The 20,708-nt window shown below is 47.6% G+C and overlaps 1 protein-coding gene across 1 annotated transcript in view; it reads right to left on the reverse strand.

The window, feature by feature from the left end:
* The window catches only part of LOC127197744 (inositol 1,4,5-trisphosphate receptor type 2-like), a 149,077-nt gene that overhangs the window by 121,868 nt on the left and 6,501 nt on the right, over positions 1-20,708 (reverse strand). Inside the window, exons 3-9 of the mRNA XM_051155691.1 lie at positions 17,792-17,900; positions 16,714-16,901; positions 10,490-10,673; positions 8,628-8,884; positions 6,346-6,546; positions 4,111-4,221; positions 279-374 (exon numbers count right to left, since the gene is read on the reverse strand). Coding sequence (XP_051011648.1) covers positions 279-374; positions 4,111-4,221; positions 6,346-6,546; positions 8,628-8,884; positions 10,490-10,673; positions 16,714-16,901; positions 17,792-17,900 — 1,146 coding nt within the window. The remainder of the gene's footprint in view (positions 1-278; positions 375-4,110; positions 4,222-6,345; positions 6,547-8,627; positions 8,885-10,489; positions 10,674-16,713; positions 16,902-17,791; positions 17,901-20,708) is intronic.

The following is a 20,708-nucleotide window of genomic DNA, read 5'->3' on the forward strand; positions in this document are numbered from 1 at the left end:
TTCCCAGCCCCCCCCCCCTCCCCCCCCGCATGCAGGAGCTTACACCAGCCTGTAACTCTGCCTTCGGGGGATGCAACACCCTTTTCTAGCCTCCAAGTGCACCAGAACACACGTGACATGTACACATAAATAAAAACAGAAAAATAATCCTAAAATAAACAAAACCTAGCGACCCCTCCCCCACCTCCCGTGTGGGTCCTTGTCTTGCTCCTGCCAGGCCAGCTGCAGCTCTGGAGACACTAGCCCAACCCTGACCGAGCCTGAGGAAGTGCTCTTACCAGTTCCCTGGGCCTCATGTTGAAGAGGATTCTTTCTGCGTTTTCGCTGTCATGTCTGCTCTCCATGATGGCCAGCAAAAGCTTGGAGGCATTGTCCTGGGGACAAGGACCAGGTCAGTCCACATGTCACAGGTCAACAGTACCCCACACACACACCGGCACTTAGTGAGACCACTAGGGCCCTTTTTTGTTTTTTCAATCAGGTGGAATCTGAACCGTCTTATTTATCTTGTCTCACTGACATTTGAAAACAGAGCGTTTTACTTTGTCGTTGATACAAAAATAAAAGCAGTGAGTCACGGATGATGGGGTGGGGGTGATGTAAAAGCACGGGTGTTTTAAACGGGACACTGACTAGACTCTGCATTAAACAGAACTACATTTTCTCTCAGTGCTTCCTAAATTGGATTTCTCTGGCGGTGCTTTAACAAGACAACCAGGTGAACAGGAAGCAACGCGCACTTGTGGACACGGCACATAACGAATTTAGCACAACTACTTTAAAAAATAAAACAAAGCAATGCATCAGTAGCATATTGAAGCTGTACACACACTTGTCATCAGTGAGAATCAGCACGTGAAGATGTCAACTCGTGAGTTAGAAATGTAATGGCGGCGTGCTGGCAGCCTGCTAGTCTCGTCCAGTGTTTTGTTCAGCGTGGGATGGGGAATAACACCTCCCACCATCCTCCTAACGAAGAGCGGAAGTGGTTTACGTTGCCAGAAGTCTCCCCATTTTCCTTATAATCACGCTGTCTCATGCTGTTGCTTAAGGTGTTCAGTCCTACATGGCTCCCGAGAGCCGCACCGGAAACGCTCCGGCCCCCTTAGATAGAACCTTGCTCTGTACAGACCGCTGCTGAGACTGTGAAACAGACAGACAAAGACACTCTCAGAGACTCAGAGTCCGCATGTCTTTAGAACGACAGAGGTAAGCTGAGTCTGTGTCTGCTGTAAGTGGACAAAACACTAAATTGGTAAGATTGTGTGAAATAACTCTGCTTAGGTTTGGTTCCGCATTCTGTCGAAAGCTCCCAGAACTCCATGATGCTTCCTTTAAACAGTAGCTAATGATTCCAAAGATCCCAAAGGGGACCTGGTCACGCAACTGCTACAGCCACCACGAAGAATTTCAGGGGAGTGGGATTCTTTTTTTTTTTCATATTTCACAGATATTTAAAATCTTACAATCCATTTCATAATCCAGGGTCCAAACAATATACCCTAAACATACGGCATAGGGGCTAGAGGAGATGCTATGTCCCTACAGGTATGTGAGCAGACCCCACAGAGGTCAGAGGTCACACCTTGGCAGCACTGGCTGTGTCCTCTAATGAGCCACATGTTGCAGGCCAATAGAAAAGAGTTTTAAGAGGCATGCTGTTTCTGAACGCCATTCAGTGTGGTGCTTTTAGCCAGTTTTCTTTCCCATACTTTCTGAGAATAGGAAGAAACCTTGCAAATGACCCCCTGAAATCTGAACCAACTTGGAAATACACGAGCCTGGATATGCTGAAGCACCCAACACAAGTAGTCCTCCTGCAAGGAGAGGATGCTCCTGCGAGGAGGGGATGCTCCTGTGAGCAGGGATTCTCTTTCTAGAGGAAGCCAGACTCTTACCAGGCAAGGCACAAACATCCCATCTCTTAACAAATGTGGTGCTTTGCCTTCACAGGCCAGTTACAAAAATGAAAATACAAAGTGAAGGATGAAACAAATCGGAAAATTTCATAAAGCCCTACACTAGGTGAATATATATAAAGCATATTTAAAACTATAGTTTGTATAATATAGTATACAAATATATTATATACAATAAAAATATAATTATATATTATAATATACAAACTATAATATACAATCCATAGATAATCTATTTATTATATAAAATATAATACAATTATATATGAATTATATTATGTCACAGTATACATTTATAGTGCTATATGATATCAAAGGTATATTACTAAAATTATGAACAATTAAGCCATTAAATCTAGGAATCAACATTACAAATAACTTATTATTTAAAGTGGTTCATCTCATGAACTGTCACAAACTTGCCAACATATATAATCTGTTCTCTTTCAGGCAATAACATAAAATTTTTAGATTTAAAAGATTACTCATTTTAGTCTTCAAGTATGCACCATATTTAAAGCATTTCAAGAGAAGCAAACACATTTGCTCCTTAAGATGCACTTAAGATTTATCTGACTGCCACATGTTTGAATAAAGCATGCTATTGAGATGAATAAAAACTAAATAATCCATTTTTAAAAGAAATTCAATTTGAATAATAGCATTTTGGTTCGTTAAATCATCATTACTTTTCAGTGTAAAATCTGGATTTGTAAGTAACCCATACACGGACACTCGTGTGTTGAGTTGATGCGTCGTGTCATCCAGCACCTCGCTCACTCAGCCATGTTAGGAGAGAACGCAGCTCTGTTCTTTAACCAACCACACAGCGCAGGGCCAATAGAACGGGGCTTTAAAATGTGCCCATTTAAACAAACGACGAGTTCCAAAGGCAAAGGCCTCTGGATGTTGTGGTTTCAGGAATTATGTTAAAGTTGAGTGTCGTAGAGATGGCAAAGTCCCCACAGTGCCTCCACGTGGGCTGGGTGCTCACTAGCTGAAGCAGGGGCATGTGGAACAAAGCCAGGGAGGCGCCTCCCTTGTCCAGTGGACGGGGCTGGGGGATGGTGGGCGTGGGGGCATGAGCTCTTACAGACACTAAAAACACAAACTGAGCCCAGCACCGGCTCCACAGTACAAGCCACTGTGTACAAACCGCACTGTGAATCCTTGGCTACCAACTTGTCTGCACATTTAACCTAATTTCCTACAAGGTTGGATAGTCCTGGCTTGGCAGAAAATGTGTTTAACCGTGTGGTGAGTTTTGTTTTTACATGCTACGCACAAATGCGGGTGCACGTGAGACTGTAACACAATCTTAGTTGTCTCCTTAGGTACGCCACTCACACTGCTTGTGAGATAGGGTCTCTCAGTGGCGTGTGGCTCGCTAACTAATGAGTGGCATGTTGGCAGGCCAGAGACTCCCAGAGACACTCCGCTTCAGCACTAGACTGGAAGGGCACGCCATCACACCGTGGTTTCCAGGGGTCAGGATTGGAAGGGCACGCCATCACACCGTGGTTTCTGGGGGTCAGGATTGGAAGGGCATGCCATCACACCGTGGTTTCCGGGGGTCAGGATTGGAAGCGCACGCCATCACACCGTGGTTTCCGGGGATCAGGATTGGAAGGGCACGCCATCACACCGTGGTTTCCGGGAGTCAGGTCTGAGCGTTGTACTAACTGAGCTGTTCCCTCACCCCTGTGGCTGTTTTCCCAGTGTAAACACGGAACAGAATGACGTGGCCTAAGAAGCTGGTCTTACTTCAGAATCAGTGCCTAGCGTGTAAGACCTATGTAGGCTGTTGTGGCTTATTATCTATTTTTGTTTGAACAGAAACATCTGAATTCCATTACGCTCTTGAGTTTTGACAGAATTTTCTGCAGGTGTGTACCAGGCACAGGTTGAGCACTGTGATTGGGGGGCGGGGCTAGATTCCTACCATAACACAGAGAGCAGGAAGAAAGACAGTGACGTAAAATGCACCATCTCTAGCACAGAACGCCTCACGTGACTGCGGCTGCAGGTCAGTCACGCCTTCCCTGGCACACAGAGCGCCTTGTGAGTTAAACTGCCTTTCCTGTACACCCCGAGTTGAGATGGTGATAGCGTCTTGCTTTGTACAATCAGTTGGAGACTTGGAGCTCCCTCCGAACGCGGTGAGTGCGCGGAAAGCACTGGGCCACCCTACCTTCAGCTGCAGCACCAAGTCCATCCGGTACCTGCCCAGAGGGTTGATGTCATTCAGAATCAAGGCGATGATGATGTCAATCCCGTTCGACTCGTGGGTGGCGATGCAGGTCTAGAAAAGGAGACGCCGGTAAAATGGCATGCTGTTTTTGACACAACACTAGAAACACTAGCAGAAGACTTGAAACTTTCAAACACCATGTACAGACAATGCTGGACATTTGAATTTTTTTTTTTTTTTTTGGTAGGGTCTATTAATTGGCTGGTATGGGTAAATGCCCCTGGGCACAGAAGACTAATTCACCATGAGAAACACCCATATTTGACATGAACTGCAGACTTTCAAAGATAACCAGGTAAGTCAATAAATCTCAGCGGACACACCAATATGAAAGGAGAGCCCTAAGCTAAATTTTAAGGTACAATCAACCTAAACACAAGAAACAGGCAGACTCGTGAGTGAGTTTCACAAAACTCACAGAGCAGATGTTTCTGCAGCTGAGCAGTGGGGAAGCTCACGGGATTCTTGAACTTAAGTGTCTGTGGAGGGGTGTGATTGTGCAAAGTGCAAACACCCCGGGAGAGAACCACAGACACGCTCTGAGGGGGTCAGTCCAGCGTGCGAGGATTTCAAGCTTCCTTCTAAGGAGGCACCAGGAAGGCCACATCCATGGGACTAGGCCACCAAGCCACACGAGCAGCTTGAGAAACTGAAACTCTGTTGAGTCACACAAGAAAAGGGCTGCCCCAGCTAACAGGACAGCTCAGCCTGCTCCTGTGTCTCTTCATACACAGCCATCTGGGCAGAGCAAAGGAATTCCTGTGCAACACTGACATTACGCCCTGAGGCTTTTCTGCTCATGAAAACATCTGCCAAACTCGAAGGGAATCTATTTCAAATCCTTTCTGGACTTTGCTTAAAGATCTTCTGTGCATTTTCAGAGCACTGGAACGGTCCAGGGAGGTCACGTTGTTTTATTATATGGTTTTACTCTGAGAGTTTATGTGGTTTGAGTGTAGTTCTTTCAAAACTCAATTCCATCTGGATACCACAAAGTAGGGAACATTCTGACAGACTTTTCACAAAATGGCAAAATACTGAAAGAAATGTGTAATATGCATATTTCCTTTTTTTATATATAGACAGAATATTATCAGCAAAACCCAACCTCTGAATTTGCATACTTTGCCTTGACTTTAAATCAACAGGCAAGGATGTCTTTATCATTGCTGTAGGAAACTAAAATATAATCTTGAAAAATAAAGGGAAAACATCTACAGGCTCTTTTAGTGCCCTAAGCACAGTACAGAGAAGAAAAAACACCATTATAACAACAGTCAACATGGTCCCACCATATGGATCCACAGATGTCTGGATACTGTGTGTGTGTGCACAGGCGCAGTACGTGTATGGACAGTGAGATCGTCTGCAACAGAAAAGCTGACTTTCTTACATTTTCTTTTTATACCAACCACTGATGTTTGGTATCAATCACAGCTTTAAAGTTTATGTTCAGAAAGGTTTGACGCGGACCATGCCTGCTCCAAGGTGCTTCATCTATGTTAAACAATTGTCAGGAATGTCAGATGACATTACATCCTTTTTCCCCTACGTGTTCTGTAATGTCTTCTCCCATAATGGCTCTGTAGAGCATGGCAGAGCATTCTGGGAGCCAGAGATGAATGCTGGGTCTCTCACTTGTGCATGTACCCCAACATGAAAAGGGCACACTGTTTGGGCCCAAAAAGTCTGTAACTTTGCTGCAACATCTTCGCAGTGTGTCAGCATGCTGCCATCAACGACAGCAGTGAGACCCACATTATAAGCTTACTGAGTGTATATAACACAGATAGTATACACCCTAACACGCACACACAATGTAGTGGAGCCAAAGCCACGGCGAGTTAACCCCACACATCTGGAGAGATTTCCCTATAGAGAAAAACTCAGCATTGGGAAGAAAGATAGAATAACCCTTCTTTTAGTAACTCTATTTATCTTAAATATTTTCATGGAAAATTTTCTTTCACAATGAAGTTTGAAGTGTAGCCTATTCTACACATAAGATGCTGGCCTGCGATTCAGCTTTGCCTGCGTGTGAGAAAAGTGAGCGATGCCTGGCAGAGCAAGTGAGAAGGCTTCCCTGGCATGCGAGGCTGGCTCCGTGCCTGGCCTGGCACACTGCTCCTAAGTCATGGACCCTGTCACGTGATGCATCTCCACTGCCATGGTTACCTGGTTTTCATGGCACGGGCCCTGGCAGTACTCGGTCAAGCTCTCCAGAGTCTGGTTGACCAGAGCTACGTTCTTTTCATTGATGTAGAGGCCCAGCAGCCCGAGGCCGCCCGTGGTGCTTCCGCAGATGCAGTCCAGAAACTGGAGTGTCTCACAGACAAGGTTGTAGTTCGTTTTGTTGCTCTGATTCCTCAAGAAGTTCTGGAGGGTGAAAAGAAAATGAAACTGAAGGATTGAAAGCAAAATGGGGAAAAAAAAGGGTCGGGGTGCTGGTCATGTTCAGTGCTCTCTCTCTCTCTCTGTGTGCGTGCGTGTGTGTGTGTGTGTGTGTGTGTGTGTGTGTGTGTGTGTGTGTGTGTGTGTGTGTGCCTGAGCACACACGCACGCACACATTTCTCAATAATTTCCAGTAAAGAATTCAAATGGTCTTTATAAGAAAGCGGGACGACCTGGGGGGAGGGGCCCAGCCAAGGAGGGGAGTAATGAGAAAGAGTAACGGGGTGTAACTGTGGCCGAGCATATGTTTCTTCAAGCTAATTTAAACTAGGAAACATTTGAGTGTCGACGCGCTAAGGTTCTCTTAATGGAGAGAGGCCCCTTGGGTCACAGCAACAGTGCCTTGTAAGAACAAGTCCCAATGAACACTGTCATCACTGTATATCTACAGAAGGCAGAAATAAGTGTGAAAAGTAGAAAGAAGGAAAATAGAAAATTGACCATGGAGGCCGAGTCTAGCGTCCGAGCTACCCACCCCCAGCAACCCTGCTGCTTCACCGCGCGGTGGTCATTAGATCCCAGGAGGGCCACATGAAAGCTTTCCAGGAAGCAGCCCTAAATCTGAGTGCATACACCCAAAAGAGAGTTGCTGTTCACTGCCTGCTAGCACAGAAAGTGTCACATCAAAAACTGGTTCCTCCTCCTGGCCGTGTGATGGTTTGGGATCTTAGGAAACACTTCATATGCACGGATAAGCGTCACCAAGCAAGAACAATGTAGAAACATCTAAAGTTACTGAACAGAAAAATCAAACACTATATAATGTACATTCTCTTGAACAGAAAGGAGGTTTACGTGCACATATGAATTTGTGCATAGAATTTTCTAGAAGAAAACAGTCTGTTATTAGTGCGCTTCCTTTGGGGATGAGGCAAGGGAAAGAACCTGAAGAGAAAGGTGGGGGGAGAGAGTTTTTGTTTTAATGTACTTACAGGTATCTATTTACTTAGTTTAGTTTGTTCTTCTTAATAATACTGTGGAAGTCGTCTTCTGCAGCCTTTGAACTTCACTTACGCGCATAACACAAAGTCAGACATTACACCATCTATTTTGTTCATCTATGGCCCACACTGTCGGGGTGCATGGGTTAGAACTAGCAGGCCAGCACACCCTACAGTAGCTTGGTCGAACCTGCGGGATCCCGTGAGCCGTAACCCGCCCCCCCCGACCCCGTCCCCCGCCCGTCATTCATTCCAGAGCATGTCATCGCAGTGGACAGTATTCTAGCTGAACCTACCATCTCCTGCCTTCCAGATACAGTGGACACAGATCCCTACTCTGCGACTCTCTGTGTAGACAGACACACAGAGGACCCAGTGAATTAGTGGGAATACGAGGTAGGAGACCCTATGCAGGACCCACTGCGGAAACCTCAGCCAGCTCATTCTAATTCATTAGTAAACCCATCTGCCAGCTATGCTAGCTAGCAGCATGGCAAAGCAGGCTGGCATGGTGGCCAAGTATCTTTCTTGGAAGCAGTCTGCCAAATGGAGACTCTAGCCCTCCCTCAGACAGGGCGGTCACATTTGCTACAGTGTCCCAGGCAGTGCATACAAACAAAGCCAGAGAGGCAGTCAACGTTTCCAGGCAACCCCAGTCCACACATCCGACAGAGGAAATGTTAGTGGTGGAGATATTCTGATGAGGGCTCCATTAATTTGCTTAGCAACTTTCACTATTATTAAAAATTCCTTATATCAATATCACTTTGCTTCTAAATATATATATATTCAATATGGCGGCCAACAGCTATGGACTAGGAGAAATATAGATAACTGAGTCTAAAACTGTGAAAGGGGATGAGACAAAGATGCTCTTCTTGAACAGACACCACTGAGGAGGGGACACGGAGCTCAGTGGAACTAGGAAGATGTGAGGGCTGGACCACAGAATCAACAGGGCGCTGTGGCCTTTTGTTGGCCATTTCTCGAGGATACTGCAAAGTCATGTATCAGCTTCGCTTGAGTCGGGCTCCCGCGCTCCCCCGGCACACGGGGAAGACATACCTGAAGCTCCCTGTTGTGGTTCTCACACAGTAACTGCAGAAACCGGAGGATGGGCCTCATGATGGTGATGGCGGGGCTCATGGTAACTTCCTCTGCAGACTTTTCCTCCGCACTTCCTGCTTCCTGTCCCGGGCACATCATGTCCACCTCCGGGTCCATTTCTCTTCTGTACACACAGTAGGCCTTGGACGTAGCTGAAGACGCCTCTGTTAATTGCCCTTTCATCCCCTCTTTCAAATGTAGTGACGAATCTCGCACTGGAAAGCAAAGCAGGCGTTGTATTTCTTGGCTAACTTTTTTCTTTTTTGACCAAAAGGAAAATAAAAGCCCAACAACAATAGGGATCCAAATTTTCCCATAACTGAATTTTTAAATTACCTACCAAGAGGTCCAATAATTTCCTGAAAGGAACTTGAATAACAACTAAAAAGTTAACACGGTGACCAGAAGAAAAGGTCTTAATACTTAGGCAATTTCAGAATTTTCTGATATATACATGTATATCACAAAGACACATAAGCATGTGAGTAGTCATGTACAAACGGCTTTACAAGGGTATATCAAAGGGCCGGAGAGGTGACATCTCAGCTGCTTTTCTATTCTTGTGATAAAACACCATGACCAAAAGTAACTTGGGGAGTAAAGGGTTAATTTCCTCTTATAGCTCTCAGGTCACACTCCATCACTAAGGGAAGTCATGGCAGAAACTTAAGGCAGGACTTGGAGGCAGGAGCTGAGGCAGAGGCCATGGAGGGTGCTGCTTACTGGCTAGCTCCTCCTGGCTTGCTCAGCCCTGATTTCTTATAGAACCCAGGACCACCTGCTCAGGGATGGCTCCACCTACCATGAGCTGGGTCCTCCCACATCAGTCATTAATCAAGAAAATGCCCCACAGACATGCCTACAGGCCAATCTATGAAGGCATTTTCCCAATTAGGATTCTCTTTTCCCAGTGATGTCTAACTATGTTTCAAGTTAACAAAACCCAACTAGCATAGAGCACTTGCTGCTCTCCCAGAGGACTGAGTTCAGTTCCCAGCGCCCGTGTTAGGCTGCTCATAGCCTCCTATAACTCCAGCCTCTGGGTATCCAACACTGTCCTCTGCCGTCTGCAGAACCCACACACATGTGGCCCACACAGAGAAAACAAGAACATACCAGGAAACACGTGTGTGCACACTCACCTAAGAATCCTGTAGATCTCGTGAAAAAAAAAAAAAGATGAATTGCAAAATGATAACAACTATAGTTTGTATTTAACTGGCAATAATTTAGTTATTTCAAATACAAACACTTTATAAATTCTGTCCACAGAGTTTTCTTTCTGTGCTCAGAAAGCTTTGGACAGTTTTCTTTACTGCACAGAACAATAAACTCAAACATCTTTCATGTTACTCGTTGCTTCTACCCTGATTAAACGCCAATTTAGTTTGGTCCTTCAGGATTATTCTAAGGTCAATCCCACCACCAAAATCTTCTATAGATAGAAGTCCACACTAGAAACACTGGGAATAATTAAACCACAAGAAGAAAGAGGACAATGCTATGTGCGATTCAAATGTGTCATTACTTTTTTCTCTCATGCCATTCTCCCAGGTACCCAGGAAGCCCCTCACCTCTCATCCTAGGGCCCAAGGCCATGAGGTCATTGGCATAGGTACCCAGGAAGCCCCTCACCTCTCATCCTAGGGCCCAAAGTCATGAGGTCATTGTAATAGGTACCCAGGAAGCCCCTCACCTCTCATCCTAGGGCCCAAGGCCATGAGGTCATTGGCATAGGTACCAAGGAAGCCCCTCACCTCTCAATTCCTCGCGCCCAAGGCCATGAGGTCATTGGCATAGGTACCCAGGAAGCCCCTCACCTCTCATCCTCGCGCCCAAGGCCATGAGGTCATTGTCATCGTCTCTCTTCTTGGTCCCTAAGTCTATGGTGTTGACAGTCACTGTGGATCTGATCTCTTTCTGAGCAGCCTTCATCCGATCATAAAGGACTTTGAAGAATTTTTCTGACTTTTTTTGTTCATGCAACTGCTGGTAGAAAGAATACTGCAGAGAAAGCATAGTTTGAAATATCAATCCCTGAGGCAAGAAGATAGCTTATTCTGAAGTCAACACAGGCCTTACAGTCTGATAGTATTATAAAGCCATGCACTGATCCAGCACACATTTATTGAAAGCCTACTATGTGTTGGGTCTTATACTGCTGCTGGAGACAAAACAAAAATAAACTTGACATACCTTTACCCACATGAGTTTGTAATACAAAGTGAGATGTGGCCATACACTTCTGAGTGCCCTACATAAATAAGGGTTCTGTACTAGATGACAGAGTTATTTTTTTCCTTGTATCTAACTGATAGTAAATTTAATTTAGGTTGTGTTACCATGACAACCTCACTCATGGGAACCCACTGGCAAATAGATATTAAGCTATTTTACTACTTCATAAATTATGATGCTTTATGTGTAGTTTAGGGGAAAACAACTGAAAATAAACTCTAATTTATCATTAATAGTTGCAGAGAGGACTTAAGATCAAATGTGTGGTAAGATGCACCCTAGTGATCTGAGCTAACACTGAGCTGTGGGTAGTAGTTACTGTCTATGTAGGAACTTGGTACAAGAATCCAGAGGAACTGGCAGGAGACGGAGCGGGATATGTCCTGCAGAGGAGATGTGATTTAACTAGACAGAGAAATTCTAAGCCTATCAATAATAAGATATTGATATAAAAATAGTACACAGAGGAAGAAGAGGGTAAAAATCAGTACAGATAGCAGCCCTTTAGTGAAAGACAAAGGGATTTCTGTGTGCTTACTGAGGAACAGGCAGTGTGAAGGAGCACTTTAAGACCCACGTGATTTTCTGATCAAGCGAAACTGGCCACACAGAGGCAGGTTGGGAGATGTGACAGTCACTGACACGTCTTCCTAAGGGAAGAACTGGAGCTGCTCCCCACTAACACAGGTCACACACGTGCCCGCCTCGCCGTTCCTTACATGTGCAGCATCTACACACAGTGAGCTCTACACAGCCTTCAGTGTAGCTTCATGTCTGTCAGAGAACACTCCTTAGCAGAGAGCTAGCAACCTCTTATAGGAGCAAGACAAAAAAAAAAAAAAAAAAAGGGCCCATAGTAACCATGGCAACTGCACTGCAACAGTCAAGCTGGTTCTGATGGCTTGCAAGATAAACGCTGCCCCCACAGACCTCTATGGTCCCACAAATTAAACCGATGTTTGAGCGCTAATCTTTTTTCAATATAGCGTGGCTGGGAGGTGAAGCAAGGCTGTAACACATTAGTGAGGAAGTCACCGGAATGTTCCAGGTCTATTAAGATGAAGCTCTTTAGTTAAGGGTCCATCCACACCTGCCACATCACAGATGCTGCCAGCCAAAAAGCATGATGAGTGGAGTGTTCTCCTTCCGTCCACATTGTATTGATTTAAAACTGAGGCGCTGTGAAGCAGACGGAGTTGCCATGTGCTATACAACCCATCGCTGCAGCACAAATGAATGATACTTTTTAACAAACCAGGCCTCTACAGCGCAGAACCCGGCTGGACGCCTGATAAATAAAGCACGTGTCACGGGTTAGTCGGAGGGCATGGCTTCTACCCAAAGTCACCACACTATGGACAACATGGAGTGTCAGAGGAAACGCTGAGGCTTTCGGCTTCCTTTCCCGTTACTGTGATAAAACGCCCTGTCAGAAGGAACTTGGGGGAGACAGAGGGCTCGTTCGCTCACTGTTCTAAGTTAACGTTGGCCATAGCAAGGATGTCGCAGAAGGAGGAGCTGGAGGGAACTGGGCACAGCCCATCCGTGATCAGTAATGAGCGCAGGCCTGCTTGTGCTGGCCCCGCCTTCTCCACTCTTACAGGGTTCAGTATCCGCTGCCTAGGGAATGGTGGCGCCCCGCAGCAGGCAGGTCCTCCTACATCAGTCAGCGCAATCAAGACAATCCCTGCAGGCGGAAGGGCGGGGCCAACCTCATCCAGACCAACCAGTCCTCAGAGAGGCCTTCCTCCCAGGCCATTCTAGATTGAGTTGACAACTGTCAGTGCCCATCCCACTGAGAAAGACAAAGGCTCACATGAGGTGGTCAGCCACTGCTCCTTCCTGTGGCTAAGCAAAGGGAAGGAGAGGTTCATTGTGGCTAGGGGCACAGAATCTGGAGCCAGGCAGCAGGAGCACAAATCCCAGCTGCGCCTCTAAGCAGCCACAGGAGCTTAGGTCTGCCTGTTTCTAGGATAATACACATTGTATCACAGGCTGTTTTGAGGATTAGCCAGACTAATATATATGTAAGAATGTCTCCTGGTACTCAATAGCCTTCGCGGTTTATTTCTTCTCCTTTTTGAGACAGAGTCTTACTCTATGGCCCAGGTTAGCCTGAAAGTGATCACCCCCTGGCTCAGCCTCCAGAGCCCTGGGAACACAAGTGTGAGCCACAGCATCTAGCTTTTATTTTCTCAATATTAGTGTTTGAAGCTGTAATTTCTTCTATCCACCTCTACTAGCCCACACCTAACAAGTACATCGGGCCCAGGGAGTAATTCGTGTCGTGAGGAAGGGGTTCACGCCGGTTCGGAATTACAGAAGCATGGCGTCTTAGCTAGCCCATGAGGCTGAAGGTGAAATGAAGACTATAAAACCGAGGGCTGGAGAAATGGCTCTGTAGTTAGGAGCACGTGTCGCTCTTACAGAGGTCCCAGGTTCAGTTCCTCTGTCACTCCAGCTTCAGAGGACCCACGCTCTCCTGGCCTCCACAGGCACTGCATGTATGTGGTGCTTAAGTACATACAGGCACCCAACATACACATAGATAAAAATACTTCTTTTTCTATGTACAGTGTTCATGCGGCTGACAGGAGTCTAGGGGGGTGCATGGTGTAGAACACCTGCATAGTGCCTGCATTTGAACACGTCCGCAGCCAGCGGCGCTGTCTGTATGGTTATGAAATGTTAGAATTTGAAGCCTTGCTTGACAAAGGACATCATGAGGTCAGGGAGCTTTGGGGTCGATATAGCCCCACTTCCAGTTTGCTCTCCCTCCCTGCTTCCTGTGTCAGGATGGAAACGTGATCTTTCCGCTTCCTGCCCCAGCCACCTGCTGCCATGCCTCCCCACGGTTACAGATTCTCCCTCAGGAACCATAGGCTACACAAACTTTTCCTTCTGTGAGCTGCACTGGTCCCAGGGAGCGAGTCACCTGAGTCGCTAAAGGGGAGTCAGACTCAGCTGCTCTGATCTAGACCTCTTAAAGCCACAGCAGACATCTGGGGACTCCATGATGTACCTAAATCAGGAACCAAAAGAGCAGAATCTACCGAGTAACGTCTCTTAGCCCACCGAGGACTCCTGTGCACAGCGTTGCGCCGGTGCTGTTTCTGCAGGAGGGATGCATGAGCTCTTTTTGATTTGTTTGTTTGTTTTGCTGCTGCATAAGGGCTTGAACCTATGGCCTCAGAAATACCCCACACATGTTTACTACTGGGACACACCCCCCCCACTTCACCTCGACCTTTACATTTGAGGCCGGTGTTACATTTGAGGTCAGTGTGTTCACCAGTCTGGCCTTCAGCTGGTCTGCAGCTCAAGCGTCCCTTGAACCTGTGATCCTCCTGCCTCAGCCTCCTGAGTAGCTGGGATTACAGTCTTGTATCACTAGCCCAGAATGTGTATGTGGGTGTGTGTGTCTGTCTGTCTGTCTGTCTATGTGTCTGTCTGTCTGTCTGTGTGTGTGTCTGTGTGTCAGTGTTGTATGTGTTGAAGCTATAAAACTCTATGGAAATAGAAGCTAGGCTATCGCCCCCACACATACATTAAACAATGCTGAAAATTAACTGGAGATACACAGTGTAAGACAGACAATAAAAATGGGCACAGAGAAGACACCAAGCCAGAAACCCGTGCTGTGAGGCTCACCATGGAGCAGGTGCCACACACTCAGCTGGACGACCAGACCTTGTCAAGACCAGTCGCACACAGACACATCCACCAGTGAACAGTTACTGAGCCCTGGAGAGTTCCCAGGAGCACAGAGAGGAAGTATGCTCCACAGCGTCAAGGGTCTTTAAGCTGCTAGTGGAATCTGGGGCACACCTGGAGAGGCACGGTGACGTGAGATTAACTCTGCCTAGAGCACCACAGATCACAGCAAGGTCACGTGGCAACCAGCAGTCAGTTCTGCCCAGTGGGACAGCGGGCTAAAGCCAACTCTGAGAGGAGCCCCTGAGCTGAGTCCTCGAAGGGAAGAGAGCAGCAGCAGAAATGACATGACATACCTGAGGACGACAGAGAGAAAGGGCAAAGGAGGGGACAGATGAGATGGGACAGACAGCTGGAGGACGTGAAGAACCCGCACCGGGAGGAATTTAACAGTCACCACCAGGGAGTGCGGCTTTACTGGGAGGAGAGATTTAAAACAGGGTGCATGTAACACAGTGTTATTAAAAGTGTCATAGGAGACAACAGAGAGAATGTTAGAGGACGGGGAAAACAGAAACTGGGAAACACAGCCGGGGTACAGCGAAAGGTGTGAGGGAGCCGTGACGAAGGCCTGAGAAGCAGGGATTGAGGTGTTTAAGAGATGTCAGAGGAACGGAAACACCCAGGTTCGTATCAAGGGATGAGCACAGTGATCAATGCCACAGAAGCACGGGACCTAGGGAGCAGCGTGCTGGCGTTTAAGAGCGAAGCCTGCAGTTCTCCTGAGGCTAGCTGTCATCCCCCAGATAAGTGGGGACACGCTCGGCATCCAAATGAAGATGAAGGTGATCCCCTGGGATGACTCTCTGTGGTCCATGGAATTCTAGAAAGTGCAGTCGAGTGACTGTCGCTAGAGACGCCAGCTCAAGGTCAGTGCCTATTGGTGCCACGCTTGGTGCCTCCCTACTGTTCCTACAGCCTTTGTTCCTCGAGCCCCCCTGCCACAGCCCCCCCCCACAGCCCCCGCTACACAGGGCTCTCAGCACAGCTCCTGCAGTTGAATGTATGTGATGACAAGTTAAAACAGGCAAGTTGTCCCAGTCCCGACACTTACAGGGCTTCTGCCTGCCGTGAGTGGGGCCAATGGGAATTTCCAGGCAGCTGGAGCTATGTGTTGCCTCCACGGGCCCAGGCCAATGCAGGATGATCAGGTTCCTGAGCAGTGAGCTGGAAAGCTCGGCGGTGCTCCAGAGCTCAGGCTCACGCAGCACACTGCTCAGGGCAGAGGATCTGAGGGAAGCCTGGAAGAGGTCTGCAGGGACAGGAGTGCTGGCCGACAGGGTTAGATCCTGGTGTGTGTGTGTATATGTGTGTGTCTGAAACTGCTCACTGGCTTCTGTTGCAGTGCACAGTGAGCCTCCATGTGAGCACGGTGCCCACTGCCACTGCTCACTGGCTCCTGCTGCAGTGCACAGTGAGCTTCCAAGAATGTTCTGTTTGGAGTAAGTGGGAAGCCCTTTCATTTTAGTGGCAATTCAAGTAAATTTGTAAGGGAAATGTGATTTGGGGGGAGGTTTGTTTGTTTGTTTGTTTGTTTGTTTTGGGGGTGGTATCAGCAAGTAGGAGCTAAAAGAATACTTTCCCTTGGTTTCTTCAATAAGCCAGTAAGAAACAGAAAAGACTGTAAGAATCAGGGGTCAGAGAGGACAGAAGTCAGAGAGGACCACAGCAATGTCCTATGGACATAAGAGGACCGCAGCACCCATGATCTCACGGTAGCTGGCGTGGCCAGCAAATGCCCCAGCACAGAATGAGAAGGGGTGTGTGAGCCCTCAGCCCTGGCTGGGGGCTACAGATGTGACCTGGGGTCTGCGGCAAGGAGAATCAGGTTTCCTTAAGAGGGTGGGGCTCCCGGTAGGTTGCCTGGGCTCCTGCGGATGCTTTGCAGCCAGTCTGGGCAGCATGAATAACTGATGTGCAGAGTTTGTTGGGATTGGAAGAAAGTGAGAGAGAAAGCTGGGGTACGTGAAGACTCGGGGAGAAGCGGAAGGTAAATGTCAACAAAATACACTGTATGAAATTCTCCAAAGCAGAAATATTCTTTTAAAAAACAGAAGTAACAACGGGAACACCGGGAGTGACAGATAAGCACCTGGGTTTGTGTGTTTCCTCCTTCCAGCAAGGCAATGCCAAGCAAGATGCCTTCGGAGAAAATCCTGTCGTTCTTGGTGTTCACTATGACGTCGATGACAAGCTCGGACGCCCCTTCTTTATCCAGCAAACACTGGATGTCGGACACTGAAGTCCCCGTCTTATCCGAGTCCTGTCCAGAGAAGCCTCCTGCGGTCAGGGAGAAAAGGCAAATCACCCTTCATCACAGACGCCGGTGTGATTAGCAAACAGTGTTTCCAAGTTCTCAAAGTGTAACAGCACGCGCATATAGTTACAAATATAAAAAGTCTATAAGAATGGAAATCTTAACAAAATGTCCCGCATGTGTAACTCAATGTTACTAAACGTTTTTTTTTTCTTTTCCTTTCTTTTTTTTTTTTTTTTTTTTTTGTTTGTTTGTTTGTTTGTTTGTTTTGTTTGATTGATTGTTTTTCAAGACAGGGTTTCTCTGTGTAGCCTTGGCTGTCCTGGACTCACTTTGTAGACCAGGCTGGCCTCGAACTCACAGCGATCTACCTGCCTCTGCCTGCCGAGTGCTGGGATTAGAGGTGTGCACCACCACTCCCGGCTTAAACGTTTTTCTTAACAGGCTCTAAAGTGAGCTGCAGTGCTGGCTCGGCAGTTAAGAGCGGCAGCTGCTCCTGCAGAGGACCTGGGTTTGATTCCCAGCACCCACACAGAGGCGCACAATGGTGTGTAGCTCCGGGGACATGATGCCCTCTTCTGACCTCCACAGGCACAAAGCACACATGTGGTGTACATGAGAGCACTCACACACATGCGTGAAATAAAAGCAAACCCTTATAAAAGTACTCTACAAAAGGCCTTTTGTCCTTAATGTGTACACTGATAAACAGTAACAACCCATCTGGAGTCACAGGGTAAAACTCACTCGAATGCTCAGCCCTGTGGATCCATGACTCCCCGACTACATGACGGTTTTCACTGGCACTTTAAGTGATTATCTCACACTTGTATGACTTGAGCAAGAGCGAAGAGTAGCACGGTCACAAAGCTGTGCCGTGACACCCTGGACCGGGGACAATGCGAGGGCTTACCTCCTGCTTGTGCAGTCTTTGCATAGGCTCCTGACAGGGGTCCATTTGCGCCAACGCTGTGGTCACCTTTGAAGTACCGATGCAGCAGGATTCTCCGTAACGTGCTTCCCTAGGAGAGAAGGAGAGCTGGCATCACTGCTTAAAGTCAAAGCAGAGAAAGTCCGCGTGCCAAATGCGTCTATACCTGATGTAAAAACGGGAGAAAACTTTATACCAAGCTAGTACTTTCTGAGGAAAATTGTAAATGTGCCCCAATGACAATAATCCATTTGCTTTCTATGATAGGCGGGTAGTGTGGTGGATGACGTGGCTCCTGACATTCGCTGTGGCAGTCTTGCATTAGATACATGCTGGCTGGAGAGCTGTGGAGCTGGCTCAGAGCATGAGGGAGCCTGAAAACCCGACTTCAACCCTGGGGTGCACAGGGAGAAGAAGCTGAGTCCTACCTTCTAGCTGCCTTCTAGCTTCCACACCTGTGCTGTGATGTGCACAGGCGCTCACACACACACACACACACACACACACACACACAGATACACACCATAGACAGCGCAAACTACCACACCTGTGCTGTGACGTGCACATGTACTCACACACACACACACACACACACACACAGACACACACACACAACAGACATACACACACACGACAGACACACACACACCAGACAGACACACACCATAGATAGCATAAACTAGTTCAATATTTTCATATATCTGGAGGCCAGGGAGACGTCAGGCATAAGAGCACTTGAAGCGAAGCCCCAATGACCAAGTTCGACCCCTGGGACGCTCACGGAAGAAGGGAAAAGCCGACTCCTACACACGTGCACTGTGCCGTACACGTGACCCCTCCTCCATTCACCACACTAAATCAGTGTAACAGGTGCAAGTTTGCTCAGTGAGAAAAGCGGGCATCCTGGTGTGAAGCAGAACTCTAGTAGTGCCGAGAAGCGATGGCCGAGGCCCTGAGAGTTGAAGAAGAGGCCTTGGAGGGACTAAGATGGCCAACATCCTGAGAGCTGAAGAAGAGGCCTTGGAGGGGCTAAGATGGCCAATGCCCTGAGAGCTGAAGAAGAGGCCTTGGAGGGGCTAAGATGGCCAACGTCCTGAGAGCTGAAGAAGAGGCCTTGGAGGGCCTGAGCATGAGGATGTGAGAAAGGTCTTGCGCGCACAGATGGCGCTCCGAAAGTTAGACTTGGTAAAATAAAGTGACTTACATTCAGACTCTAAGACAATCGGCTTTATTGAAAAGAGAGTAGGCAAAGGACAGTGTATTTCTTTATAAATAGTATTTTTCAAAAAAAAAAAATCCTGCCTTCTACACTTTACTATAAGAAGAGGTGGTGGGTGGGAATCGGGGGAGGGAGAGGAAAAACATAAAATGCCATGCTTCTCTTATATAGGGAATCTGTAATCAAATATAGACATATATTTATATATATATATATGTCACATGTGCACATATGTGTGACATGAAAACAGATGTATTGTTGAGAGGGGCCTATGAGAGGAGGCAGGAGGAAAGGGGGAAGCAGTGTGTGGGGGTATGAACTAAATAGTGGGGACTCACTCTTAAGACTTATAATGAAAAGGAGCAAGTGGAGCAAGGAGAAGTACAAAATGTGTAATTTGAGGAATTCCACCAGGAAGTAGAATGGATCTCAGTCCTGTGTTCAAGGACATAAACAGATTAAAGAAAAGCTGGATAAAGGGAGCAGTGACCTCAGGGCAAGACCCCACTCACCTGAGCTTCCAACTTGTGAAGAGGAATTAAAGAAAAGTAAGAGGGCTTTATAGAAAACTGGAAAAAAAACTTTTAAAGAGTTTACAATCAGGTGTAGTGATGCGCACCTTTCATATCAGCACTTGGAAGGCAGAGGCAGGCAGGTCTCTGATTTTGAAGCCAGTTTGGTCTACAGAGTGAGTTCCAGGACAGCCAAGCTTAGTCAAGGAAGGGAACTATCAAAACTAGAAAGCTGCTGAAGATGTAACTGAAGCCTGGATTGCCTTGGAGACCCGTGATGGCATGCAGGAAGACAGGGTGCTAGCGAAGGAACCAGTGCGAGACAGACAGCTGGAGAGGGGGAGAGGGAGAGAGAGACAGACAGACAGAGACAGAGAGAAGGGGGGAGAGGGAGAGAGACAGAAAGAGAGAGAGGGAGAGAGGGAAAGAGAGCGAGGGAGAAAGAGAGAGGGAGAGAGGGGTAGAGACAGACAGAGAGAGAGAGAGGGAGGGAGGGAGAGGAGAGGCGAGGAGAGGAAGGGGGAAATGGAGAGGGGACGGAGAGGGAGGGAGAGGAGAGGAGAGAGGGAAGGGGAGATGGAGAGGGGGAGGGGGAGAGGGAAGGGGAAAGAGAGAGGGGGAGGGAGAGAGAGGGAGGGAGGGAGAGAGGGGCAGGGAGAGAGAGGGAGGGAGATGGGAGGAGCGAGAGAGAGAGGGGGGAGGGAGGGAGGGAGGGAGGGGGAGAGAGAGAGGTGTTGCAAAGATGCTGAAAGCAGTTGGAGATCTGAAGAGCTGTCTGATATCATACAAGAAGATGCAGAAGAATAAAGTGGTTTAAAACCCCGCAGTAAGAATGCTGCTCTACACTAAACTAATGATCCTAGTGGCCTGGACTGTAAAACCACCTCGGGCAGATAGCACGGGCTGGTGGGCCCGTAGAATGCAGAAGGCCCGTGATACATTTCCTGGCAAACAGCGTCTCACAGAATGGGGAAGAGACAGGAGAAGCCTCCTAGACTTTGAGGACCACAGTGCCCTATATCAGCCAGGGAACCTCAGACAACCTCCCTCACCACCCTGGGCCTTAGCCCTCAACCAGCAAATGAGAGTCACCGAGCCTCCTGCTGGGGCTTCTGCGGTAAGCACAGCTCCCAGCATGGACTAAGGCTGTACAAAGTGGGCAGACCTG

The sequence above is a fragment of the Acomys russatus genome, chromosome 13 (assembly GCF_903995435.1).
Source record: "Acomys russatus chromosome 13, mAcoRus1.1, whole genome shotgun sequence".
Lineage (NCBI taxonomy): Eukaryota > Metazoa > Chordata > Mammalia > Rodentia > Muridae > Acomys > Acomys russatus.